This window comes from Rhamphochromis sp. 'chilingali', assembly GCF_963969265.1.
Source record: "Rhamphochromis sp. 'chilingali' genome assembly, chromosome: 8".
NCBI classification, from domain to species: Eukaryota; Metazoa; Chordata; class Actinopteri; order Cichliformes; family Cichlidae; genus Rhamphochromis; species Rhamphochromis sp. 'chilingali'.
Window position 1 is genome coordinate 33,586,056 of NC_137935.1, and position 27,408 is coordinate 33,613,463.

General features: G+C 41.9%; 1 protein-coding gene across 11 annotated transcripts; it reads right to left on the bottom strand.

The window, feature by feature from the left end:
* Window positions 1-661: 661 nt before the first annotated feature.
* On the bottom strand, window positions 662-26,875 carry pax3b (paired box 3b). 11 transcript variants are annotated; one of them, XM_080889740.1, is made up of 9 exons: window positions 26,377-26,875; window positions 25,669-25,904; window positions 25,452-25,506; window positions 24,847-24,990; window positions 9,698-9,897; window positions 8,793-8,958; window positions 8,246-8,475; window positions 4,364-4,643; window positions 662-840 (listed from the first exon to the last, which is right to left on the bottom strand). In XM_080889740.1, the coding sequence occupies exons 1-9, from the start codon at window positions 26,459-26,461 to the stop codon at window positions 806-808; spliced, it is 1,431 nt and encodes a 476-aa protein (XP_080745866.1). In that variant the 5' UTR covers window positions 26,462-26,875; the 3' UTR covers window positions 662-805. The 11 variants fall into 11 exon arrangements, with proteins under 11 accessions (XP_080745866.1, XP_080745870.1, XP_080745869.1 ...); XM_080889744.1 differs by having other exon boundaries at window positions 8,246-8,472; window positions 25,380-25,506; XM_080889743.1 differs by having other exon boundaries at window positions 25,380-25,506; window positions 26,377-26,874.
* Between the last annotated feature and the right edge of the window lie 533 nt (window positions 26,876-27,408).

Below are 27,408 nucleotides of genomic sequence, written 5' to 3' on the forward strand. Positions count from 1 at the left end.
CCTTTGACCTCTTTAAAGTTTCTCTTTAAAACGACAAAAGGCCTCACCGTCTGAGACATCAATGAGACAGAAAGGAGGGAGAGAAGGCAGAGGGGGAGGGAGGCGGGAGGAATGTTTGAATTAACTTTCTCTGCCGTACAGCTGTGGTGTACATTAGACTTTCTGACACAATAAAAACCCACGGATTCGTTAGTTCGAGTTTGTTTTCCTTCTCTCTGGAATTTCTTTCCATGTGTGGGATGCTGAGATGTCAAATAAATGCAACAAAATCAACAAAGCCATTTTCTTCCCCCATACAATTTAAGGATTAATTTGGGAATCTTCTAGGCGCTCATGTGGTGCAGATACGTAAACATGGTAGTCTGTGATGATAGGTCGGGGTTCTCTGTCTTTACAGGCAGAGCTGGCCGTACAACTTCATCCTCGTAACACAGCAAATGGTCCGAACTCAGCGAGCACTGGAGGCTCCGCCGTTCATCTAAAATAGCAATGTTTGTGGTTCATAAAGAGTTTTTGCTCCCGTATTCTTTCTTGTGGTCCCTTCTTTTTGTTTTTTTGTCCATTCATCCTCCAAAGAGAATTAAGTAACATCCTGTAGTAGACAGTAAATGGTAAAACAAATTTGGTCCAGATATTCAAATATTTCTGTCACTACGTACACTCTCTCTCTCTCCCTCACACACACACACACACACACACACACACACACACACACACACACACACACACACACACACACACACACACACACACACACACACACGCACACTCTTGTGGGGCCTTCAGTGAATCTTGAAGCTGCTCATCAGGTGATTTCAGGCCTCAGATAAGGAAGGGTACCTGTAAAAGAAAAGAAAAGAAACAAAGGATGAAACAGTTGTTGAATTATTACCTGGAAAAAGTGAATTTAAAAAAACAAATGAAGTGGAAATACAATAAAAGAGATATATGGCTGCAATAAATTTTGGGCATGTGTTTTTACGTCCAGTTCTGCCAACATATGGCTGTTGTTAGCATCGCATGTGACAACAGTGGTTTGTGGTGTTGGGTCAGCGCAGAGAGATGTGAGAAGTGTAGGTATGTGCAGAGGGAAACTAAACTATAAACTAATTATTAAAGTGAAATTTAATGGAAGAATTTACATGTAGATCATGTATTTAAGCACCAATATTATTATTATTATTATTATTATTATTATTATTAATAATAATAATAATAATAATAATAATAAATGGCCTGTATTTGTATAGCGCTTTTCTAATCCCTAAGGACCCCAAAGCACTTTACACATTCAGTCATCCACCCATTCACGCACCCATTCACACACTGGTGATGGCAAGCTACATTGTAGCCACAGCCGCCCTGGGGCACACTGACAGAGGCGAATAATAATATAATTATTATTATAATAATAATAATAATAATAATAATAATAATAATAATAATAGCATGCTGGTTTAAATTCTTCTTCCGACTCCCAGAAACGACATTTTGTAATTAGCAGAATTTTTTTTTATTTGTGTTGCACTTATTTATTGAGTGTGATGTACAAACAGGGCAGAGAATCCCAGAGCACCTCGCAATAATGTTACAATATGTGGTTATCAATGTGACACAGAGACGTTGTAATACTCAATACACTACAAGACTTATTAAATATATATCCCAATATCTTAGAAACTATAAAAAAGGCCTTAGAATTGTCACTTTAATGTCTTTAATTTTGTATACATACATAAACCAAATGGTCCATTTATTAGCTCTCAGATTATTTTTCCAGTGTTCTGATCTTTTTAGTAGTTTTTTCTTTTCTTCTGTAAGCCTGTCAACTGTCCTTGCCATTCACTCACACTCACTCATCGGACGAGCGTGCCCACAGAGAATTATAAAGTAGTGATTCTGATAAGTCGAATTGTTTGGAGAGGCTATTTAGAGCCGCTGCAAGTTTCATTGAAAACACTGATATGTGCCGCCAGCGGAATCAGGTAGCTATGTTGCAATATCAGTATTTCAGCATTATATGTATCTATATGAAAATCAAAAATGTCTAATTGGCCGCAGCTTTTTGTTATAATAGAATTTTATCATTAATTTTTGTCATTGATTAGCACCTGTGTGTATAGGCTCCTCTATAACCGAGTATGTATGTTAAAAACCAAACGCTAAGGAACAAACTGGCTTTGTTTTTGAGGGCCGATTACATATGAAAGATATAATGGAAATAAGACTTAATGAACAGAGCACAGAAAACAGTAGCTCTGAAGATTTTTGAGAAATGTCATCGGTTCAACAAACAAAGACGTTTTTATGGGTCGATGAGCGCCCTGGGTCTCCGTGACTTGTTTGTTATGGAACAGTTTTCAGACTAATTCTGATTGGAGGCCTTTCCTAATACACAGGAAGAGATGTTTTATGTGAGATGTGTCCATTTTTTCCCAAAGTGAGCTGTAACTGGCACCACAGCCTAACAGGTAAAGAAAATGACAGGTGACCTTTGCAAAAAGCACCACAGAAATGTCTGCTTAGCAACAGAGACATTACATAAATAAAACCAAACAAGTGCTTCATGGATTACCGCTGTAATTTCCGTGAGGCGGTCCAGTGAGAGCTAACGTGTTGTCAAAATGTGCAACAGTGTGTGGACCAGTTTTTTCATACTGCTCTGGAACCTGGAGCAGCACTGTTCAACACTGCTTCCCCAGCTGACCTCAGTCCTAGCACCTGTTTCTAATCGCCGCCCTGCCAGAGGCTATTAGGATCCGTCCACCCCCAGAAAGGACCTTTCCTCTGCAGATCCAAACCCAACCACACACCGGCTATCCAGTCACACTGATTAATCACATCAAGATGGACTGCTCAGCCTTGTATCGCTGCCGAGGTGCGTGTGTGTGTGTGTGTGTGTGTGTGGGGGGGGGGGGGGGGGGGGGGGTTGCATTTGGAGGGCTGTGTGTATGTAAGCGCACAGAGCTACATGTTAGCGGTTCATCATGTGTGTCGCACTAATTCTTTATTCTGTCCGCTTTAAGATATCAGACCGAGATATTTCATTAGACATTTGCTGCTATCGGATATTAAGTTAGATATTCATTTGATACCCGCCGCCCCACAGAGCTACACAGAGTCAGACTTGTTGGACCGTTGCCATGCTCTTTGAAGGACCCAGTTGTATTGAGGTTGCCACAAGGTCAATGGATGAATCTGATTGGTCAACCCCCTGTGGAGCAAAATTGGAAACGGCGGCCGCTGTAATCACGCTGTGACGGAAAACGATGTTGCCTTCCAAAGTTAGAGGGAGATGTGTTTGAAGTTGATTTTAACCCTTCAGGTAACAGTAATGCGAAGTGAAAAGACCCTCACTCCAGGTATTCTCTGAGGACTAACAGTCTGAGGAGGGCTCCGCTGCTGCTGTCCTTTACCCTGATGCAAGCTGACTCTGCAGTGTACTTCACCGCAGAGTTCAGTCTCAGCACCGGCCCAATCTCCTCTTAGATGGAATCAGATCTGCACAATTAACCCCAACACTTGAAACTGCATAACTGGACCCGCAAAATGTTAACAAGCAGTGCTGCAGCTACCTGCGTCCTGTATGTACAAGAGCGTTTTTTTTCCATTTGTGGAAGGAAAGGAACCAATCTGTGGTTACAGGGTAGACCTGAGACCACTGAACTACCAGCGTGCTCCATAATCATACACTGTAACGCCTGATTTGGCTCAAATGTTTTCATATGTAAGTAAAAGGCCACAATAAAACCAGTCAGCAGTTTGGACAAGAAAACTGGAGAGTTACTAGATTCAAAATAAACACAACTCTGTGGTTTTTGTTGTTCTTTAGTTACATGATCTCAAAGTCCTAAGAAAAGCATAGACATGAAAATACACCATATTTTACTGCAGGATACTGTATTTTTCATTCCTCTGTATTTATTTATTCATACTTTTCTGACTCTGCATGTTTTAATGCTGTACACACGAAACACAAAATCACTTTATAAAATACAACTAATTTCTAAGATTTTACAAAGTATTTAAAGTCTGATCTGTCAATGTATGCATCTATAATCTTAAAATACTGCTTACTTTTACGCCTTTATTAGACAATTAAGCAGGGAAGAAAAGACTGCTGCACCGGTGCTCACAATCAGGGTTTTGGAAATACAGGCTTTTTACTTGTAATAGAGTCAAGACTGAATACTTTTTCCATAACACATAAGTGTGTCTGTCTTTGTGTTATTGTTATCTTTTTTTTTTTACGCAATTGCATTAAAAAAAACTGCAAAAACAGGAACCATGTCTAAATAATGGCATTTTAATGCATTATTAACTAAAAGGTAGGAATAAAAAAGGTGAAGTTTATTGACCTTACTTTGTCCGTACTGGCTGTACTGGTAGGATGCCACATGGTCGACGGTGTAGCCCGGTGAGCTGTAGGATGGGGGGCAGTAGGACTGGGAGCTTGGCAGTGAGGGCAGAGCTGACATGGAGGGAACGCTGGTGAGACCCTCCAAGCCCTTGATGTGATCCATCCGCTGGCTGCAGCTGGCAGCCATGCCGGCCGGCGGCTCGAGGCCGCCTGTCAGTGGAGAGATGGCGTAGTCACTTTGGGGCTGATGCGGCACACCGCCTGGGTTCAGAAGACCCATCACCTGATTAGAAAAATGCAAAGAAGAGGAGAGGAATGAAAATCAGATTAGTTATGTGTTCATTTTTAAATACGAGTACTGAGACCGCCTCTAACGTTGGTAGGATCTGAATTCAATTCAATTCAATTTTATTTATATAGCGCCAAATCACAACAACAGTCATCTCAAGGCACTTTATATTGGAAGGTAGACCCTACAATAATACATACAGAGAAAAACCCAACAATCATATCACCCCCTACGAGGAAGCACTTAGGCGACAGTGGGGGAAAAAAACTCCCTTTTAACAGGAAGAAACCGCCAGCAGAACCAGGCTCAGGGAGGGGCGGCCATAATGAAATGTTAGTGTGGCAGATTATTCATCTTGGTAATAAGCGGAAGACCATATATGTGTCACCTCCCAGTGGTTTGCTCAGATAGGTGTAATCATTGGAACATAATGCGTTATCAGCATGGCAAACTTTAAAATGTCAAAGTGATTTTCAAACTTTCAGTGATTAGCACCTTAACCCCTATTTTCTAATACCAAAGGGGTGGAAGACATGTTTTCTTTTTCTTTTATTGTTTCTGATAAACCACTATAACAGCTTAAATATCTGTAGTTTCTCGAGTACAAAACACCACAGACACTAAGACCAACACCAACCCAAAGTAAGGAAATCCCCCTGTCGCATACATCAAAAGGCTGCCAGCGAGCCTGTCTCATACTGAGATAGCACCAGAAAGGAAGAATTAAGCAATTTGTTTCTGATCCTTGGCTCTACTTATTCTAAAATTCCTTTTTGACACTGCTCCAAAACCCATGGCATAAGATAACAACTTATCTCCAAGAGAGATATGCTGACAAAGACAACACAAAAGAAAGGTCTGTGTGAGCTCAGCTCTGTTCAAACCCTCCGAATAGATTTCCAGGTTCAGATCTCCGTTAGCTCTTGACCTGGTCTTTATTAGCGACCAGATAATCAAATTTGGGGGGAATAGTCCTTGGCCAGCAAAGAATGGAAAAGAGCTGCGGGGCGAAGTGTTTCAACTGGCTTCAAAACAGACCTGATATCACGACTCTCTTCGCTCACTCTTTGAATTTACCTGTTTGTTAACAAAATCCATGGTAAACCATAAATAAGGAATAGACTGACCTTATCACTTATGAAATTAACTCTAACTGAACCTGCTACCTCTAAATGTATCATATCCCACCTCCTTCTCAACCACCCAAAGGCCTCAAGGCTCTTCCAGTTGTCCTAATCAGAAGCAGGTACACCACTCTGCGTCCTCCTGGTCCTCTAAGTGACATATTATTCTACATTCACATACACACATGGTCCTGCTTAAATCATTTCCCAAGTAGGGGAGGTGAGTGGAGGAGTCCAAGTTGATTTTGAGAGGGGAGTTGTGTTTCCTCCTGTGCCTGGTAACATTTTCCTAAAGAATTAACCTGCATTTGAAAAGTTCGATTTAAGCACACAGAGATCGGGGAGACAACACGGCCAAATCAAACCACAACGAGCAGGAATACCTGCCCGGTGAGTGAATGAATTCTACTCTGATGACTTTCATGCTTTTGCTGTTTTAACCAAACTTCTAGCTACCATCCTTCCCCTTTCTCCCTACCTCACTAGGGGGCTGCCCCATCCAGGGTGTTTTATTTTGGAGCGCTGCCGTTGCCAGCGGCCTAAATCAGGGTTTAGTAGGGAAGAATGTCAGGATGGGGGAAATGTCTAAGATGGGGCATTCCTTCCCGTCCGTACGAAATATATACAAATAAAATTAGAACCTTTGCTTTCGCGCGGAAGAATGTTGAAGCAAACATTTTAAGAATGCAATCATGAGAAGGCTTCCTTGCAGCTGTAGTTTAAGGTTCGGTGCGTGCACATGCACACATGACCACGCTGTCTACGTGTGCACAGTATTTTATTTTGTGCACGTCTTATCTACGCAGGAGAACGGCTAAACATCTAAAAGTATGTGTGATGTATGCAAAACTAAAAGCTCTTCCACATGCTCCCTCAGTTTACCTGCGTATATTCAGATCATTTTACTATCAATGCTGAGATCAGCCAAATATTAGCACTGATCTATTTACTGATGTCAGTGGCTGATATTTCTTTGCTGTATCGCATCCTTCTTGTTCTGGCTAAATGTTAAAATATATTAGAATCAAGAGCTAAAAAGTTTTAAAAAGTTCAGTATTCTTTAACGGTTGACGTGTCTTTGTTTCCTTGGCACGGAGCTGGAAATTATAATAATAATAAATATAATCTAAACTAAAAGATAAAATAACGGCCAAATGATTATTTTGAACATTGGTGTCCGTGTCAGCCCAGAATTACATAATTTGTGCATTCCTAGCAAAATTACTGTGAGTCATTTGCGAATAAATTGGCTTTAGTTCCTTGCATGATGTATTTGAAAATCCTAAAAAATGCAGTAATAAATCCTCCAATCTAAACACAAGATTGAAGAGTTAACTTAGACATGCCACTTGACCATGACATGTAATATTTGTGTAAAAGATGTTGCAAAATCCTTAAGTGATCCTCTGAATGTTATGGAGTTGATCAATTATCTACACCGTGTGTGCGTGTGTGTGTGTGTGTGTGTGTGTGTGTGTGTGTGTGTGTGTGTGTGTGTGTGTGTGTGTGTGTGTGTGTGTGTGTGTGTGTGTGTGTGTGTGTGTGTGTGTGTGTGTGTAATTATGTGAATCTGCGTGTATATCTTTGCGAGTGTCTCCATCTTCACACTGCTGTGGCCTGTTCTCTGAGCCTCCACCAGGCTAAAATCTCATTTTATGCCTGTTAGGCTCTCTGACTCCTCTGTCTCCTCTGCTGCGCCCTCTGTCTAGATGCAGAGACCTTGGGACTTCATGCCCGATAATTGACTGTAATTGTCTTTTCACTTCTCATTTGTCACACGTTCACTTGTCCTCTGTGCTTCTTGAGTCTTCGCACTTATCTCCCTCAGCAGCAAGTGACCCATCAGCCACTGAGCGGAGAGCCTTGAAGCTATGGTGCAAACTGGAATCAGAAAGAAGTAACGCTGCTTTTTTATGTTTTTGCAACTTGGTTGAGACTTTTAAAGCTCACGTCACATGCTTCTCAACTTGAGTTCAACTCTTTGAAGTCATGTTCAGATTTAATTCTCCCCAGATACAGTATGTAACACGATCTCCATCTCCCAACCTAAAAACATCAAGTCAGAAGAAGCACCTTCTTAATTATGCTGTTTCCCTTGAACTAACCCATGACAGCGCAGACCCATTTTTACTGTCAGGAAAACTATGGAGGGTCAAAGTTCAAACTTTAACAGGAACTTTTTTCAATGTGTAAAGGGGCGGTGACACCGTGGGTTCTTATGGGTTAATTTAATCCCAAACTAAATGCCACTATGTGTAATTTAATATAAGAGTCAAGGTTTTTATTTTCCCTAAATATGATAAAGTATAATGAGCACGAGTGAAGCAGTCTTACCTCACTGATTAGTTTGTTCCTTATTCTCTAAAAACAAAATCAGGAATCCAAGAACGTCGGTGCTTTTTACACTGCTTGATATAAGTTCTTGTTTAATGTCAGTAATTAATCACCACACATACCTCCAAATATTTCTACCTTGTGTCTCACCTGTGGAGAGAGCCCATTCCCTATGGAAGCATTCATGGGATTGGTTGGTGCTCCAGGGCTCACAAAGCTGTCTGAGTAGCCTGAGAAGGAGTGGCGTCCGGAGGCGAGGCAGTAAGCAGAGCCTCCTTCTCCTTGTCCGCCGCCACCGGAGGCCTGGTGGCCCGAGGAGGGAGGCAGAGGCTGGGGGCGGTGCACCGTGCTGGGTGGCTCTGACACTACTGGAAGCAGGAAAGATGGAGTTAGAGTAAACATTGTTTGGGAGAAGTGATTTGGATGCCTGAAAGTGAAATTAAAACTATAACATATCCTCCAGGCAGACTTCAGAGATCTATACTGAATTTTCACTTAAGTAAAAGCAAAACTGATGCTGTCAATATAACCTTCCACGTGAAAAATGCCAGAATAAAAGATATGTAAAGTATGTTTTTAATACCAACATAATATATAGGAATTTTGGAAAACAACATTTTTTATATATTAATTTGAAAAAGAACAACCCAACACCAAGAGCACTGCATTCAAAATTTAACAATACCTTGGGCTATGGATGAGGGGGGGTAGCTGCTGTCAGAGAGCTGGTAGGGCTGGATGCTGGACATGGCTGATGGTGGGAAACCCCCTGGAATGAGGTGATTAAATGCCATCAGTTGATTGGCTCCAGCTTGCTTCCTCCATCTTGCTCGCCTGTTGCTGAACCACACCTAGAAGACATCACAATGATGATGTTCAGTCAGTGTGTGTGTGTGTGTGTGTGTGTGTGTGTGTGTGTGTGTGTGTGTGTGTGTGTGTGTGTGTGTGTGTGTGTGTGTGTGTGTGTGTGTGCTTCCCTAATGATTGCAGTTTGGTATTTAGCCCTGCAATCTTACACAACCCATCTACTACAGTAGAATCTACCTTATAAAGGTAATAATGTAACACCTTTACAAGCTGTTGTGATGATTACAAATATTTTGAATGGTACAAACACAAACATATTCACAAATACACGGAGAAACATTTTCAGGGTGTGAAGTTGAAAACGAAGGTGGGAAGCAATGTGAGAGAAAAAGTCTGTGTGTGCGTGTATAACACGGCTGGTTGAGCTGACATACTGTGCCCATATGGACGGAGCTCATGCTGGGAGTGTTTACACTTCACATATGGAGCCCATGGAGGAGAATTTACTGGACTTCACATTAGAAATAGGAAAGTACAGATTGGGCCCCTGGGAGCAAAGGGTAAGTTTGTGCTATTGTATGGAGCAAAGAGAGATCAGCAGGTTGCCTTTAAATGGTTAGAGTGTGTATAAAGCCACAAAGTTTACGTCTGTTTCAGAGGGATGTTTAATGTATGGCAATGTTAGGTCATGGCTTTCATGGTTCTGTAGGGTTGAAAAGCTGAAAAAGAGAGAGAATTTTTTTTTTGTAGATCCTGACCGTGCACGCATGTGCCTGCTCATACCTGCACCCTGGCCTCCGTGAGCTTGGCCCTCTGAGCGAGCTCCTCTCTGGTGTAGATGTCAGGGTAGTGTGTTCTTTCAAAGGCCCGCTCCAGTTCTTCCAGTTGCTCTGCAGTGAAGGTGGTCCGACTGCGCCGCTGCTTCCTTTTCAGCGGCAGATCAGGCTCTGACTCTACATCTGAACCCTCATCTGAGTGACTGGCTGCTCAGACATAGGAGAAAATAAAAGAAGACAGCCTTAAGAACAGGTCCATTAGTCTTACCTTATGACACATTGAAAGCCGAATTATGGTCTCTCTAGAAAACATAAAGTGAACACCTGAATTCCTGTTGCTGCACAAACCAACTGAGATTAAAGTCTAAAAACCTTTATTTATGATAAGGAAGAGATATCACCTTCAGCAGGATTGGGAAATGCTCACTTATTTGCCATCTGTTGTCCTTTGTTTATGTTGCTTATAGAAAATGTGTGTGTGTGTGTGTTGGGGGGGTTCAACTTCTTTACACACCCACACAATCACACACACAAACAGCCAAACAGACCTCCATTCAGAAGGAATATTCCAAGCCTAAGGAATAATCCCATCGGACATGATTCCCAGAGCACCACAGGGGGACCGGTGTACTAAAAGCCACACAAAAGGCTAATTTGGATCCAGGGGCCATTCTTCGAGTGTGTGAGGGTGTGAGTGTATGGACAGTAGCCTGAATGGCCAGAAGCAAGCTGACTCGATGAAAGGCAAACTGTCTTTTTAGTCAGGTGATTGCCGCTTTATGATCCAAAGGGACGCTATGCAGCAACTGCTGTTAACAATGTCTCCTTTTTCCTGTCAGTCGACATGCACAAAACTACAATTCCACAAGTCCCTCAGATACAAGTCAGTGAAGTGCCTGCTGTAAACTAGGCTGTGTGATTTTATAATGGTGACAAAACATTGGATGACATGTGTTGATTTGATTAAAACTAACCCATAAAAAGACTTATAATTAGAACAGGGCTGGATATAGCACTTATAACACTGATATTGGGAGGAAAATGTGAATGTGTATCATGCCTGGTTGTGTGACGTAATTCACTGAACAACAGATAGATTACTCACTGACTCATTCAATGAATAATCTGCCTGTTTGAAATGTATTATTGCAAAAGCATCCCCAGATTTTTTTCAGTAAAAGCTTCATGACTACAAAGTCAAAATGGATGAGAAACATTTAGAGAATCCAGTTTTCATCGGTCAAAAGTAACAATTTTATGAATGAAAAGAGAAGAGTGAGCATATATAACAATGACCGTGTGAGTCACAATCTATCGAAGTTAATGCAGTTGGAAATGAAGCACGATAAATCTAACATCAGTTTTACTCACTGTAGTAGCAGGTGTCTTATTAAGTCAACATGCCAACCTGTGAAAAATGGGACCAGATAATTCTTTTATAAATAAAGTTACTCCTTGACTAAACATGTTGGAGAACTTTTTCAAAATTAATCATTTACTTTAAATATACTATCACGTTTCCTTGTTATTTTTGTTGTGGCAAAAAGACTATAGACTGTGTGGAAGTATTTCTGTCTTCATCTGACTGCTTGGTCCGCAGCTGGAAACTAGTTAAATGTATCCAATCATACAGTTGTGTCAGTCAGGTCAGCCAGTAAGAGAGCAGAGAAGATGGGCGTCACACTGTCAAAGTATTCAGATTACTTTGTGATAATAATATTGTTAGTTGCTAATTAGCTCTACTTCATATTCTTTAGCAGAGAAGCAGAGTCCTGGAAATACAACAGGTAGCTTTTAGCTAAAGCTCTCATTCTGGGATCGAGGAGACGCTACCAAAATTAACTCACTATGGAATTAGATCAAATCAATAAACTCAGAGGTAAATCGACTACAGGGTACACGTTCTTTTGGACAAAACTGAATGCAAAGGGTTACTTTCCTCAATACTTTTTAACAAAATCATTGAATTCAACAGGTGTTTTTAGTTGTTTGGTTTTTTTTAAGTAATCCTGCCCAGCACTGTTGATCGAAAACAAACATTAAACCTTATGAACTGCAAATCCTCCCAGCTCTGATCACTGAACTGTTTGCCATTCCTGCTTAATATGTTACACAATTTTATTTCTAAAAATGTACGCAAATTTTTGCTTTTTCACCCACTGTGATCTTCAGGCTGACTGAGCCTGGTGATATCATGTGTCTTGACAGCTTTTGTGTGTTTTTACTTTTCCTCACTGTCTCAGATTAGTATTAATTCCATTGTGAGCTGCGCTCTATAAGCCAGCAGTTTGGGGTTTTTTTAACACACTTACTTCAAACACTTCATTGGCTCCCTTCTAAGTTCACCAAGGCCAAAGCGCCCACTTTTTGTGTTACACTTAATTAATTCCCCCTCAGCACAGGGGAAGTTTTGTGTGCAACACTGTATTAGTTCCCCCCTCAGAAAGCAACAATAAAATACAAGAGAATCCAAATAGCTCAGGGCCCCTCATGTGAAACTGATCCTCTCTGCCCCCCTTTGGCGATTTTCTCTTCACAACACCAATAGCAGTGGGAGTCAACTTAACATGCATTAGGAGCAAATTGGTAAAGAAACATTCAAGCATGAGGGAGGCAATAAGTAAAATATTTTCAAAGAGGCAGCAAGAGAAATGGAGACATTGCCTTAAGCTGCTGCTGAATATTTCTGCAATTTTGTTCTCTATGATTTCCAGCTCTTCTTCAGTCTGCCTGTGAGTTTAGAAATTCGCCATCGTAAAAAGACTGCAGCACTTCTCAAAGACACGATCGTTCGAAACTGCGGCAACTGTGGTTTCAGATAACAGCCGTTTTTGGAACTTCTTACATTTGCTCGTCACAGTTTTGGAGGCGAAACCTCTCTGGATTTGAGGGCCAACTTTTTTATATGACTAGAGGACTTTGTGCTTCAGATGGCGAGGAAGGAATTCGGGGTGTGGGGTATGTGGCACTTTGGAGTTTTTTTGGACAGGACGGCTGAAAAACAAGAGACGAGGCCTTCTTTTAGCCTCCCCCCTCCAGTTCTTGCGTGGAGGAGGGCCACAAGGAATGCCCCCAACACCACCACCTCCCCCACTCCACCCCAGCATGCACGTTCCTCGGCATTTCACAGGGATTTGGGTTTTGGGAAAGCTGAGGCAGCCCGGGAAAATCCTTAATCACTTTGGAATTACCTATCGGTTATGAGCGCTACCGGGGTTTCAAGAACTTTTCAAAAGAAGCGACAGTGTGGCACCTCTTAAGTCTCGGGAATCTAGTCGAGATACAATCCTGCAGAGAGGACCAAAGCTGGCTCGTTTCATTTCGATTCGTTGGATTGTAGTATCAGTTGATCTTAAGATCCAACGAGATAACTGTGTTGGTCAGTGCAACAAAACAATAGCAGCACCATGTAGTGACAGGTGAAAAAAAGTGCTGAGAAAACATCAGACTTGAGCATTTTTCACAGCAGCGTAACACACACTTTTTCGGACCTCCTTAAACAAGCACCACCTTCTCCTCCCTCTTCTCTCTCAGTCGCTCTCCCTCCTTCTCACCCTCTCTCGCACCCTCTCTTTGTCTCCCATCTCTCTCTCTCTCTCTGTCTTTTCCACCCATATTTCTCCCTCTGACTCTCGGGCTCTTTGTTGCTCCACAGAGTTGAGGTCTTTGCCGGCAATTTCCACGCTCCATCTGTGGAATCCGTCATGGCTCCCTCAGCCCTTCACAGTGGAGGGCTGTCACCTGCCCCACGGGGGAGCTTGGAAAGGGCTGGGGAGGGGCATGAAAAGGCTTCTCAGAGGGCTGGAGGGGTTGGGGTGGGATAGATGGGGGTATAGCCGGGGGCATTCTAACCCCCCCACCCCCCAAAGAACACCCCTTCTTCCAGAGGGAACTGTAAGAGCACCTGAGGGGGTGAGAAGGGAAGTGGAGGCAACAGGGGCTGTTGCTGTGCTTGTAAATGTACCCATGGGGATAGTCTGTCTGGGCATCTGTGTTTGCTTGGTTGTTGTTGGTAGACGCAAAGTACATCCACAGTTTTGTCTTTTAATACGGTGTGCCCTTTCGAACAATTTCCCCAGATTTTATTTTTATGTGTTCTAAAAGATCCAAACCTCTTCTGTCTCTTCCCACAGGTCTCCTTTGTTTTAAGCAACAGTGCAGCTGGTTGTCAGATGTCATTTGAAATCAAAATGGAGCCTCTCTCTTAAGATGGAAATCAACTGTGTGAGGTTTGTTTATGACATGTCTTTGGAAAAGACTTTAAACTGAGTTTACTGTGAATGTTAGTGGTGAAAAACAACAATGTGAACACATTTGGGAGAAGACACTCGTGGCATATTGTCATTGTGAACTTAAACTTTACTTGATTGCTGTTTCTTTCACAATAACATTATATGTATAAATGTTTTCTGACTGGTAAATAAATGGTTTGCATTGTCTGGATGGTTATTGTCAAGTTAAAACAGATTTTTTTTGTAAACAAACATTAAACATTAGATATCTATTTACAGTAAAATGTCAGTTATGGCCGCTCTGCTGTCATTGTAACTGTTATTTATTTATGTATTTAATCATTTTGGTCAGGTTGGGGTGTTAAAAAAGCCCATTCCAAACATTAACTCTGCAGGCTAAAAAATTACCAGGACACTCATCATATTAAAATATGACACCAAGGTTTCCTGCTGCACTTACATATGAGGATTTAAGCCTAAGACTGGTCCCATTAAAACACCATCAGGTAGTATTAGATGCACAGGGAAAGAGGACGGGCTCACTGGCCAGTAATAAATCCTTTATAACAAAACTACAACATTTGGTTATAGGCATAGTGTATCTAAAATGTTATGTTTGCCGATGTCATCAGAATGTAATTGTTCTTGATGCGTATCATCTGTGATAAAATTCATAAAGCAAATTTTTTTCACACACTAATGACATCTGACAATGACATAATTACTACAGTTTGTAAACTTTGCTACGTTTTGTTAGCAATAAAATTTGCATTAACGTTATAAATTTAATGAACGACAGTCAGTGCCTTTTATACTGTTATTTGGGATGGTTAGTGCAAATCGACTTTTGTGTCTAGAAATAAAGTCTTTGTGGCAATCAATTATTACAAATGTTTTGCATGTAAATATATATTTACAACAATAATTTAAAGAATCAGAAGTCAGTATTACATTATCTTTTAGTTTGCCTTTCAAATAATTAAAACGGTTTCCAAAAGCAGATTTGAATTCCTGCATTTTTTGTTTTTTACTTAAGGTATACTTCATGTTAAATATACCAATTCTATAATTGTCATAAAACCCACAACACCTAGGTGATAAAGGCTGACTGTGAGAGACGTGTTCGTCATAAAAGAAAGAAAAAATCTCAAATTTAAAATGTATTTCTTGGCACTTTTTACGATCTGAAATCAAACACATCCCTTAAATGCTAAAAATGTAATGTCATGCACATTAAAGTGGCAGGTGATGGCAGTTCATGTGTTGTTGTAGGCAGAGCTGTGCCAAGAACGATGCCAGTCACCCAACCACCACTAAAGCTCTCTACACCCTGCAGCTCGGTTAAAGAGCTCTTAAACACACACATACACACACACACACACATGTACGCTCCTCATTCTAAGCTTTTAAAGCTACGTTAATCAAGCTTGTCAGCCCTGAGGCGTCCCTAATTCAGTGTCCAGTATTACTCGCCCTTCTCACATGGCTTAAAAGAGCCGATCAAGTCCACCATGATCTTTGTAATTACAAAATAAAATACCGGAGCAACATCAGTACATAGTGTACCCTACCTTTCCTACTCACGGAGGAAGCAAAGAAAGGTTAGATGGTGAGAAACCTTTCCCCTGCTTCCCGGATCTTTTCCAACCTTGTAAACCTGTGGTTTTGGAGTGCCCCATTTGCCGTCATCGCCTCGCTATCCCTAAGATCTGATCATATCGCTTTGGCACCGTCAAATAGCCTTAGCCAATCAAATTATCCACTCTAACTCTCATATCACTCCCTGTACATATGCATATGCTATATCTTGAAATGCAGTATTTATAGCCCCTGTAAACACTTGACTTCTCTCTGTATACTTTTGCTCCACCTCGGCTTAAAGGCTACAGGCATGCGGTTCCAGCTCTTGTCAGTTCATCAAAATCTGAGAAAATACGAGCCTTAAAAGGGTAAAATTATCTGAGCAGTAGAAGGCCTGGAAAAGTAGCCTCTGCGAGCTTGTCTGGGAGCTGGGGAGCATTAAGCTGCAAAATAAGAGAGGAGCAGTTGGAGTGGGAGGGAGTGTGGGTGGGAAGGGGTTAGAGGAGAAAAGAAAACTGTTTAATTTAACCAAACTGAAGCCCTGAGAGGCACACGGGGCACAGCACTCCGGGCCAAAACAACTTTTTCAGAGCCAAAAAAAGAAGGAAAAAAACCCCCAAAATGGCTCCCATCGTGCAACGCCATCCCAGAGAAGAGGAGAAAAAGGAGGAGAAGAGAGGGATTTAGCTGAAACACACTACTGGAAAGACTTCAGCATTGCTGGATTTCTAGGAGGGAGGGGGGATAGTCAGATGGGGACACAAAGGCTTAAATATGTCCACAGAGACATCACACAGTACACACTGAGCATACACGCCTGTGTGCGTGAGAGACGGAGAGAGAAGGAGCTGATGGGGATGTGTCCAATGTGGATTTTGGGACTTGGGGGAATTGACTGACCATATGTGGGCTATTTACACCCCTCTTTGGACATCCCAATAGCTCTTCTGGGGCTTTGGTTAACAGTGAGGGTAAATTGAGCTTCTGACACATTGCACCCCCCACCCATCACCCTCACCAAAAAAAAAAAAAAACCCACAAAACAAAAGGCAGAGGAGACAAACGCAGCATTTATTTGGGCGGGCCGACCATGCTGCTCCTATTCAGCGGCAGGGGGACTAAGTGACTGGCCGACTGCATTAAACAGTATATAGAAGTCAAGGCAGGCAGATGCTGGGATGGATAATGGCTTTACTGACAGCTTATGGACCCATCTGCGACTCTTTCTGATGGGTTGAGAAAAACTGTGCATGTGTGCATGTGTGTATTTTTTGTATGCGGGTAGTCAAGAGGGAGGGGTGGCAGGAGAATGATCTCACTTGACTTGCTAAGAGGAGGTTTCAACCTTCACAGATGCCCTGTAAATGAGCCAGAGCTGTGTGTGTGTGTGTGTGTGTGTGTGTGTGTGTGTGTGTGTGTGTGTGTGTGTGTGTGTGTGTGTGTGTGTGTGTGTGTGTGAGGACAAACAGTCATCAATCACTGCCTTGTTATGTGCAGAAAAATGGAATAAAGGGAGATGCTGTCAGTCAACACTTACGGGAGCTGTTGTGGATGTCAAGGGGGGGATCAGGAAGTGGCTACCTGTCATTTATGGCTAAATGTGTTTCTAACCCCGTTTCCTGTGTAACGTTAGGGGGGAGCGACCCTCCACAGCCCGCTGACCCTGCAGTTCCTTCTCTGTCTTTTAACTTTTGAAAATGTCTCTCAGCTCCAGTCAATGGGGACGTAAGCTGGCCTCACAGCCATATGCAATTTTTTTTTATTAATTTTGTTTTGCTGACAAGGAAGTATCTTCATCGCTGCACAAGCAGACCACAAGAACTATTTTTCTTCTACAGAAATTAGGCAAAGAAACAATCCATGGACATGTGTTACTGTTGTTTTTGTATTTTAATTCAAGTATAAAAAACATGAATAATAAAATCTAGTGAGATTATGGATTAGAAGCAACAGGCTGCATAATTGTGCACTGATTCATTTTTTATGGGAGAACGTGGACATGAGTTTCCAACTTTTTACCTCAGATAGTAAATATTACAGAGGAACTCTGGGTTTGGCAGTGAATCCCTGTATGAACAAGGACATACCTGTAATCAGGTTCTACACAGTGGTACATTCACTCAGACAGCTTATATATGGTTAATTTCTTTTCATCATAAATGTTGCTCAAATGCAACTTGTGCTGGAAATCAACACGTTCTACCACGGTCTGTAGAAATGCACTGATATTTGCATATTTAAAACCAGTACTGGCCAGTATCGGCCTTGTTAGATGATGTCTTACCGTCTGGTCTATCGGTAGATTCGATAGTGCCGAATTTGTGCTCAAAGAGTGTCTGCCAGTGTTTTACAATTTTATAATTAAGAAAAAGTTACAGCCGTTCAGTTAGCTAGTGTACCTTATTAAACTATTGTCTCTCACATAAACAACAACAGGAATAAAGACCCAGGTAGATGTTATGACTTCTGTTTGACCTGTTTAGCTGACATCACTGTCCACTAATTAAGGTAGGCTAATTCATTCACGGCTGTACGTGAACAAGGGTTAAGTAAATGTATTTACACATCTTCTCTTCGTGCTGGAAAGGACAAATAAAACCTCTTTTATCTTTCTGTCTCCCTCTAAGCCTGACACAGCCCCGCTGTCCTATCTGAGCCACCACACAGTTAGCAATGTGTGTGATAGAGGGTAAATAAGATGAATAAGATAGAGTGTTAAATAAATTATGTCTCTCATGCTGGTTACCACTGCCGAGTCTAACAACTTTGCTTCCAGAAACCCTGAATAGTGTCATGAAGAGCTAAACAAAAAGAAAAAAGAGTTTAAAAGTTTTTTCTCAATTAAGTTGATTTTCTGAAATAATATTGGCATTTGATGCAGAGCAAAAATGTGTTTTTTCTTTGGCTATATCCCAAGAATTTAGAAGTTATCATAAACACAGAATTCTATAGTCAAAATAGCTTTTTAGGAAAATACTGATTATGAAATTCTACACTGATATTAATGTTTAAAATGAAAACGCAGTTAATTTTTAACCCATTTGAATCAGGAAAATAACAAAATCTTGATTCTACATAAATAACTGAAGTTTTTAAAGCCTTCCTCATACTCTTTGAACAGGCAAAGATTCAAAGATACAAAGTGATGAAACTAAATCCCTGACAGGCCCGAAGCAGGCCACAGGGCGTATACGGGACAATACTGATAAATCTGTTCAACGATTCTGTGTCGAGTTGTTCAAGTTTAAGCGTTTTCCTAAAACATATTCCCACAGGGCACGATCGCAGCCTTAACACAATTTTAAAGCCTCTTTTCCAACACAAACACAAAAGCTCATGGGCTAATTAGTTAACAAAGCTGTGAAGAAGAAGTCAAGCTTCATCAGTCAGGTGATTGACAGCTGCCTGTCCCTCCATCAGCAGCATATACTGGCCTCTGCCATCTTTGACACTCAACCCTTAACCCCATAACGCGCACATGCACAGACTCACACACATTAAAAAACATCCAATCTCCCAAACAGACAGATATATATATGAGAGGGACAGACATGCACTCACATTCCTCCTTATTTTCTCAGAGATGCACACTAACACACTCATGCACATTAAAAAACAACCTCTCTACCCCTTTCACCCCCCCCCCCCCCAGCTGTTGTGCCTATAGTGCATACTTGCAGCAGATAAAGAGGGGCCTTATTCTAAGGCGAGCCATTCTACTTGACCTTCGCTGGGCCTTTTCACTCTTTCACTCCCTTCAAATCGTCTTTGGGGCTTGCTCACTCTCAGCTCAATGTGGCTAGTCCATCACGGGTGAAGGCTGGGGCGCTACCGCGGGTCTTGAAGGGGGAATACCCCAAATAAACCCCATCACACACCACTGCCCCTTCCCCCTTATACACATACATGCGCACACACTCAAAAGCCCCGCCCTTTTAAGAAATCACCCTGACTTCAAAGTTGGTGTGCATTCATTAATTGCCCTTTGAATTGATATCAGAGTGTCACAATAAGAGTGTGAAAGGAAAAAGAGGCTTTAATGAAGCATAGAGCGGCCATTCATTTGCAGATAACTATGTTTTCATGCTTGGATAGTCATCATGCATGGGCTTATTAGAAAAAACTCACGAGAGAGGGAGGAGTACGGGGCAAGGAGAAGAGAGGAGAAGAGAGACAGAGAGAGCCCCGGGGCAGAAGAGAGTGATTTGGTGCTCGACCACTTGGCCCTCGTGCCCCCCTTTGCCCTCGTGCCCAGGGACTCACTGAGTGACACATTCATTCTTTCAGTGGACAGACAGAGCCCTCTTCACCAGACACTTGGCTCAGGCCACTAACAGCTAATAGCTACAGGATCTATCGAGATCTTATTGGTTCTGTGTTTGTCAGATCTGATGACAAAACAGCAACTGGTAAGTTATTAGGGCAGTTACTTTAATTACAATTTCATTTACTTTTTTTTTATAATTGAAGTCTTTATTTGTTTTTAACATTTCACAACTACAATTTCATTTACTGATTATTTCGCAGTTATGATTAATGACTTTGGTCTGTGAAATATCAGAACATGTGCGTTACAAATTTTAGAAAAATCCAAGGTCACATCTGTCTTATTTGTATCTATACCCAGACACACAAATATGTTTAATATACAGTTAAACAAAATAGAGGAAAGCATCAGACGCTCACATCGGTGAAGCTAAAAAGAGAGAATCTGAGGTATGTTTACAGACTGACTGGCTTGTTGTTTCAGCTTAGCAGCTTAGTGAAAAGTACAATAAGTTTTCAACTTTGAGATTTTATTTGACCCTTTTTGTAACAGCCAGAAATAAGAAAGAAATTAGTCTATTACGTAAGGTAGCACACACCCACTGCCTTAAGTGTTCTGACGTGCATAGGCATGAACTGAAATAGATAGTTTAAATAATCTTTAGATAATAACTATAGTTTATATACAAAAGTTCAAGTTAAAAGTCTGCCTGAGCTAAAGCCTTAGGCTTATGTCCTCTCGACCCATCCTCTGCCTCCCCTTCAGCTCCTTCACTTTTTTCCTTCACTCCTTCCCCCTCGATCTGTTGTTTTCTCCAGTCATGGCATTGGTCCAGGGTCTGCCCATGTATCACATTTGCAGCACGCCATCTTCACCCCAAGTGGCAGAGAAACCCCGAGTCCCTCCTTCACCCGCATTATTTACACAAACAAAGTCCTGCTCCGTTTCTGTGACAAAGCCAGCTAAATCTTTATGGCTCTTTCATGTATTGTCTGCTCACGGTTCTCTTTTGTCCCTCGGCCATTGGCCCAGGCCACGGATACAATGAGGCCGGCAGGATGGAGGCAGATTGAAGGAATGCGCCTCAATAAACCTAATTATGACATGATGACTGCGCTCACCATGGTAGGGGTTTTTCAAAGATCCCGGGCTTATTCAATTAGCCCTTTCCAGGATCCCCTTTCACCAAATAAAGTTATCCCTTTGACTGTTTGCATTGCAGAGTGGAATGTGTGTGTGTATGCATGCATGTTGTGTACGCGCACACACGGCCAGCCTAAATGGAAATGTATTGGCCCTCAACAAGGCTCCACTGTATTATCTGGCTAATTTCACCTAACTAAGTATGGACTCCAAAAGATATACTGTGAAAATGTGCAGCAGGGGAGGGAGGAGGTGGGGGCACTGTGACTGTTTTAATCATTAACTTTGTCTCCAGGGTTAATTACTATGAGGCTGAGAGGTTGGTGCAGCCCAGTGACAGGTCTGCATGGCCAACTTTACTATCAAGGATGTATTTATTCTGAAAGAGAAGAGGCATTATGATTTCGGGGAACCTTTCTTTTAGTTTCAATTTCCTTGTTGCATGGGAATTTGGAAGAAAATGTTTACCTTAGTGTTTAAGCCCTTATATAATTAGTTTAGAACCAGGCTGCTTATATATTTCACCTTTTAAAATTAGGTCTAAATCCTTCATTGTGACTATGACTACCAATAGGGGATTAACGCAATAAAGCTACCTTTTTCAACAAATGTGACTTTTTGTTGAAACATGGGGGTTTTTTTAAAGGACAAAACGCGGTTGGCAGTGATGGTGTTATTGCCACCGCTTTATGTCAGTTCACTGAGATCGAAGACACTATGTGCTGCTCCAGTTTAAACAGCTGGGCAGCCGCGACATTTACAAATGGGAACTTTTAAAATCAGGCTTGAAATTGCAATAAATCCATACACAATCACCCCACAAACGGTTAATACAGAGCTTGATTAGAAAACTTTAGAGAGTGGACTGACTTTCCTTTGTGCGCTCCGGAGGATGCGGCTCAGATATGAAACGAGCTCAGCGCCGCGGGCTGAGGGACAGAGACAGAGAGGAGTAGGAAACAGAGGGAGAGGGGCGGTGTTGCTCTCCAGATGAAAGTGAGATGAAATAAAAGGGTCGATTTAATCTGCTTGAAGAGATTTGGGGAGCAAGTGGGGGTAGAAGAGGAGGTGGGGGCGGTGGGGAGTGGGGTGCGGAGGGTTTTCGGAGCTGTGCGCAGCGCAGGACGGGTGGCCGGGGGGTGCACCATTGTGAAGCTGCGCTCCGGGCCAGATCGGGGTTCTCCGGGGAGAACATTGGTCCCCATTCACCGCAAACACTCTTTAATACACTCCCTCCATCATTAAATGTGACATAGCACAATATCGACATCATTTAGAAGACATTATTGATGTTCGAGGGGGCAAGGCCGGCACTCCTCAAAGAATCGATAATGGATGGCGTATTACAGGCTGGACACGGAATTCATGCGTCGAGGAGGAGAAGGCCACTTTGTACTGTTGACCAATTACATTCTGAACATTATGACAAACGCGATGATTACGCTTCATCAAATACTGCTTAATGGGACAATGTTGCTTTAAGCGCGTGGGGTTGCACACAGCAAGAAACTTCTTCAAAGTTTACTGTAGTCAGACCAAAAGAAACAAAAGTTTAAAGAAATAATTTAAACACAAAAATTGTAACTAAGCATCTTTACGTCTTCATTTTTAATGCGCTTTTATTTTGGTTTACGGGTTTACTAGCTCCATCTTGCTGCGTGCCACTTGTTAGCTTACTTTCAAAGTGGCTAACCGACTGTAAATGTTTAATGTACACTTTCAGCGCACAAGCGAGCGGCAGCGTGCGCGCGCGGGTTCTGGGAGCGAGCGCGCAACTTCGGGCGATACGTGAGCGGATTTCAGAGGCCTTAATTGTCATTCTGAATGGCAGCCGGCTCCTTTTAGCCGACCCCAAAAGGAAACATTTTGTAGGTGAAAACGGCCATTTTCTCTCGGTGAACGGGCCCTCTAAACCGCGCCGGAGCGCTCCCTGAATAATTCATCCTTCATTGCGGCCTCATAATGTGCGTCGTTGGGCTTTTCTGTGCAGAAGCTCTCCTCTCTCCCCCCACATTTTTTTTCTTTCTCGGGCTGAATTATAAGCAGGTTGCCTTCTACTTCTTTTGCGCCGGCCAAAGCTGTTTCCAAGCTGGCCTTTTGTCCTCGTGCAGCCCAAGCGTGAGCCCCAAATAGACTCTCACGCCTTTGTCTCCCAAGTTCATCCCTGAGCGTCCCGTTGTGCGCGCGAGGCGTGCCTTTGTGAGGAGATGGAAACCGTTGAACAAATGTTTGATCAACTCATCTGGGGGACATTTTGTCTCCTCAAACCAGAGACCTTTATCTGTCCTCCCCCGACGCAGACAGCGAGCGAGTGCTTAGAGGGAAACAGTGGGTTAAATGTTGACATTTGGCGGCTTAAACTGATTTAATAAGTGGTAGGAAAGGCAATGGAAACTGTCGTACTTTTGTAATAAGCAACGCATTCTAGCATTTGGTGCCAAACGGCTGATAGCTAGTAATAGCTTGATTATGAAAGCAGCCGGTAAATAAAGGTTTCGTTATAATGCCGCCAGTTCCATAGAAAGATGGGGATAAATGGAGCGGACATCCATCATTCGTAGTGTTTCTCTCCTGAATTATATGCCTCGTTTCAATTTAACCGACCCTCTGAGCGATAGTTAAAATTATAATGAATTTTTCCAGGAAGAAAATGTTTAAAGTGATTTCACCGAGTAAAGGCTGACACGCACATTACCACATTACAGGCCTTTTTAGGAGTGAAGCTGCATATGCGCAGTAATAGTTGGGAAGGTACCAAATAAAACGAATTTCCACTCTAATGACGCAGCTTAAAGGTAAAGTGATGACATTGCAAATGAGGTAGTTAACTGGACCTTATGCAGCTATGAAGTAATGATACCCCAAACCTCAAACGTCACTAATCTCCAATTAGGCTTCTGTCTGAGTGCGACTGCAGGCAGGGGAATATGCCATGTTTCATTCACTTAACAACTACTTAAAAAAAAGTAATAAAAGTAATTAACTTCCAATTTAAAAAAAAATTCAAAAAGAAAAAAAACTATCTATTTATTAATTATTTTCATAACACTCGAATTTCTCCGCAGATTGTGAGACTTTTCCAACAGGTGCTTACTTTTCTTCTTTATTTATTTAATGTTTATAGTCGACAGCATTTTGCAGCACCAATAAAGATCGATTGGTTACATTATTAAAAAAAAGATCAAATTACTGCATAACTCCAATTATGTTTCTATATTGCATGAAGACACTGCTCTTACAAGTGCTGCGTGGATTTATGACGCTCCATAAGTACACAGGAGTTTTTGAAATATGTGCATAATAATATGCAGTTACTGTAACGCGGCTATTGAGCCCCACATTGCTTTTAAACCACACACACACACACACACACACACACACACACACACACACACACGCACGCACACACACACACACACACACACACATTCTTACTTTTTTCCCGCACAGAGCCATCACCTGCTGTTTGATTTACGGTACGGCCTCATGGGAAAAGCATTAGCGAAGAGATATGGTCGATAAAGAATTCCTAACAAAGCTCCACGCACACACTTTCTCCACCCACACACAGCAACTTTACAGCAAGCAGCAGCTTCACAGACAAGGCCAGTTCACCACCAAATGAAGCAATGTTATTTTACACACAGCTCAACAGGTTGGAGGTGTGGAGGCTGTTGTGGAGATCATGATAGCGTATGCCCCCTTTAATTACAACAACACAGAATATAGGCGGGTGTTTCCACTTTCACTACACTGATAGGCAACTTCCCATCTTGAAATGACTGCAGCAAACTGAGACCGTATCTGATCAAACGGGATTCTGCTGAGCTCTAATGTTTCTAATCAAGCTCACTGATATGAAAAAAGATAAGTCGTTTCACTTATTTTCTTTCGCAAGAACAAAAACAATAACAGCTGGGAGAGTTCACTCACATCTGTCTCCTAAGATGCCTTCAATGCTGTGTTTGGCCCTCCGCTCGTTGTCCTCCAACTCTTTCTTCTCAATTTCATCTTCATCCTCTTCTTCGTCGCCTTTTCCCCCAAACTTACTCCGCATTATGCGACTGATGGCGCTCACTGTGAAAGTACGTTAAGATAAAGGAAAGCAGTTAGTAAAAATAATTAAATAATTACAGTAAATATTTTTAAGTCTGGAAGTAAAATTAATGTATGATATGAATTGTTTTAAGAAGTGGAATAAATGAATAACTAATAGTTAAAGTATCAAAAACAACAATCTGGAATAAATTGGTTTGTCAGAAATCTTAAAAAGTTGAAAAGTTGCCGTTTATTTATTGTTTTATTTTCCAAATTCAAAATATTTTTATCAGGATGTAGATTTAGTAATTAAATGTTGGGGGAAAATACAAATAAAAACAACTGATAATAATAAAGTAAAATTTTTGAAAAAGTGTAGCTAGTAGGCACACTCTGTTCTTTTCTGACTTTTTATTTTTATTTTTTACCTGACGGAACGTTGTTGCGGTCACAAATCCCATCCTTCAGTAATTTATCCCGAATCTCCCAGCTAAACATACCCGGGTTTTCCCGCTTGTATTCTTCTATTCTCCTCTCTACGTCCGGCGATGTCCCCTGCTTCAAAGGTCAGAAAAGTCGCTGTGTTTATTCACTTGTTGTGGCCCTTGGGGCACAAGGCACATGACTCTATTATCACTAAAAATCAACAGGTTACTAAAATGAATCTACGTCAAACACCCTTACACGAATTTGGATCAAAGAAACTCCGGTCCCTACCTTGGGTTTGCTGCCTCCGATGGCCCCGGGTCTGATGGAGCCGGTCTCCTGGTACCGGCAGAGGATTTTGGACACGCAGCCGTGGGAGACACGAAGCTGTCGGGAGATGACACACGGCCTGATTCCATGGTGGGCCATCTCTACGATCTTATGGCGGATGTGGTTGGGCAAAGGTCTGCCATTTATGAAAACTCCTCCGAGCTGGTTGACTCGGCCTTGACCCAGCGGTGTAGACACTGGATTGAATCAAAATATTACGAGAACTGGTCACCACAGAGAGGGCAAGTTTAGCAAAGACGCAAAAATAATATATAAATAATATATAATATAGCATTAATTATATAGGCTATAAACAGCAAAAAAAAAAGGGGAGGCGACAAATGCTCCACTTGACAAAGAATAGAGCTGATTATGTTATCGGAGTGGGGCAAATATTTATGAAAATTAAAATGGCCTAAAGTTTTTTAAAGGATAAATTTGAACAAAAAAGTACAAAAATGTGAAAACATTGTTAAAAATAATTAATAAAACCTAATACAAATGTTAAATATCTGTCAATTGAGATGTGGGGCTATTTTATAGGTATATAACCTCTAATTCCTGTCTTGGAGCTGAGCTTTGGGACATGACTGTATAAAAACAATAGTGCCTTTTTGCTAACTAGCTCTCAAACGCAGAAAATCTTCAGCCACTAATGCGTCCTTTTACCTTCCAGAGGGAAACCGCTGCGGGGATAGTTCTGGGTCAGCGAGGGTCGCATCATCCTGGGTATTGACCCCGCCAACGCAGTCATACCACCGACACCCCAACGACTGCAGGAACCTCCTCCTCCAGCTGCTCTAGCACCGACCGAGCGGCAGGTGGACGTTGTTACAAAGGTTTCCCCGTCGACTGTGAGAATTTTCCCCGAAATTTATCCTGTGTAGCTTCGGAGAAAAGTTAGCCGTGCTCGTGCTAAAGCCAAGCACCGTCCCGGGACAACCACGAGCCTCTGATGAGGCAAATTTGACGAGGAAAAAAGGCAGAGCGTGATTTGGGGGTCGTTAAAAGAGTATGTTTCTCATTCTGTTGGTTTTAATCGCCGGTATTGAGGTTTTCTGAGAAACGCGGGTGCTAAGGCGGTGTAGCCCGGGAGAAATATGTTGTTGTTGTTTGTTGACACCGGTTCAAAGTGAGAGCAGCCCGTCAAAAGTAGCGGAGCTCTTCTGTCTCCCCTGGTCAGCGCTCCCGGCTTTGATTGGTAGAGCGTCTGCACTCAATAGGCAGCGAGGCGCGCGGATTGGCTGAGACTGAAAACTTTCGTCCTATCACAGACTGTCACAATTCCACTCGGACTGGAAAGGACAGGGCTTCAATTCACCAAATCCAAAGCTACGACAGAAACATCTCCAGATTCACTCTTGTGTTGAGTGAACTGCTGAGTGAAAAGTGAGGCAACAAAAGATGATTGACGAGGAATAATTATTTTTGTTAAAATTAGCAGGTCACAGAACTATTTTTCACAGAACTACACACTCGGTCCTGAAAAAAGTGCGTCTATTAATTTTTTTTGCCTTGTCAAGTAAAAAATATCCAAACATTATTTTAATGCCAAAAATTAATAATAAAGACTTGATGTGCTACAAACTTTAATATTTAGGACTGCACTAAAATCATAAGGCCCCCCACTGCAGCTTAGCCCGCTGAATCTCAGATATGTGTAAGCTTTTCTTGTGAAACATTTGCGTCCTAACGATTACT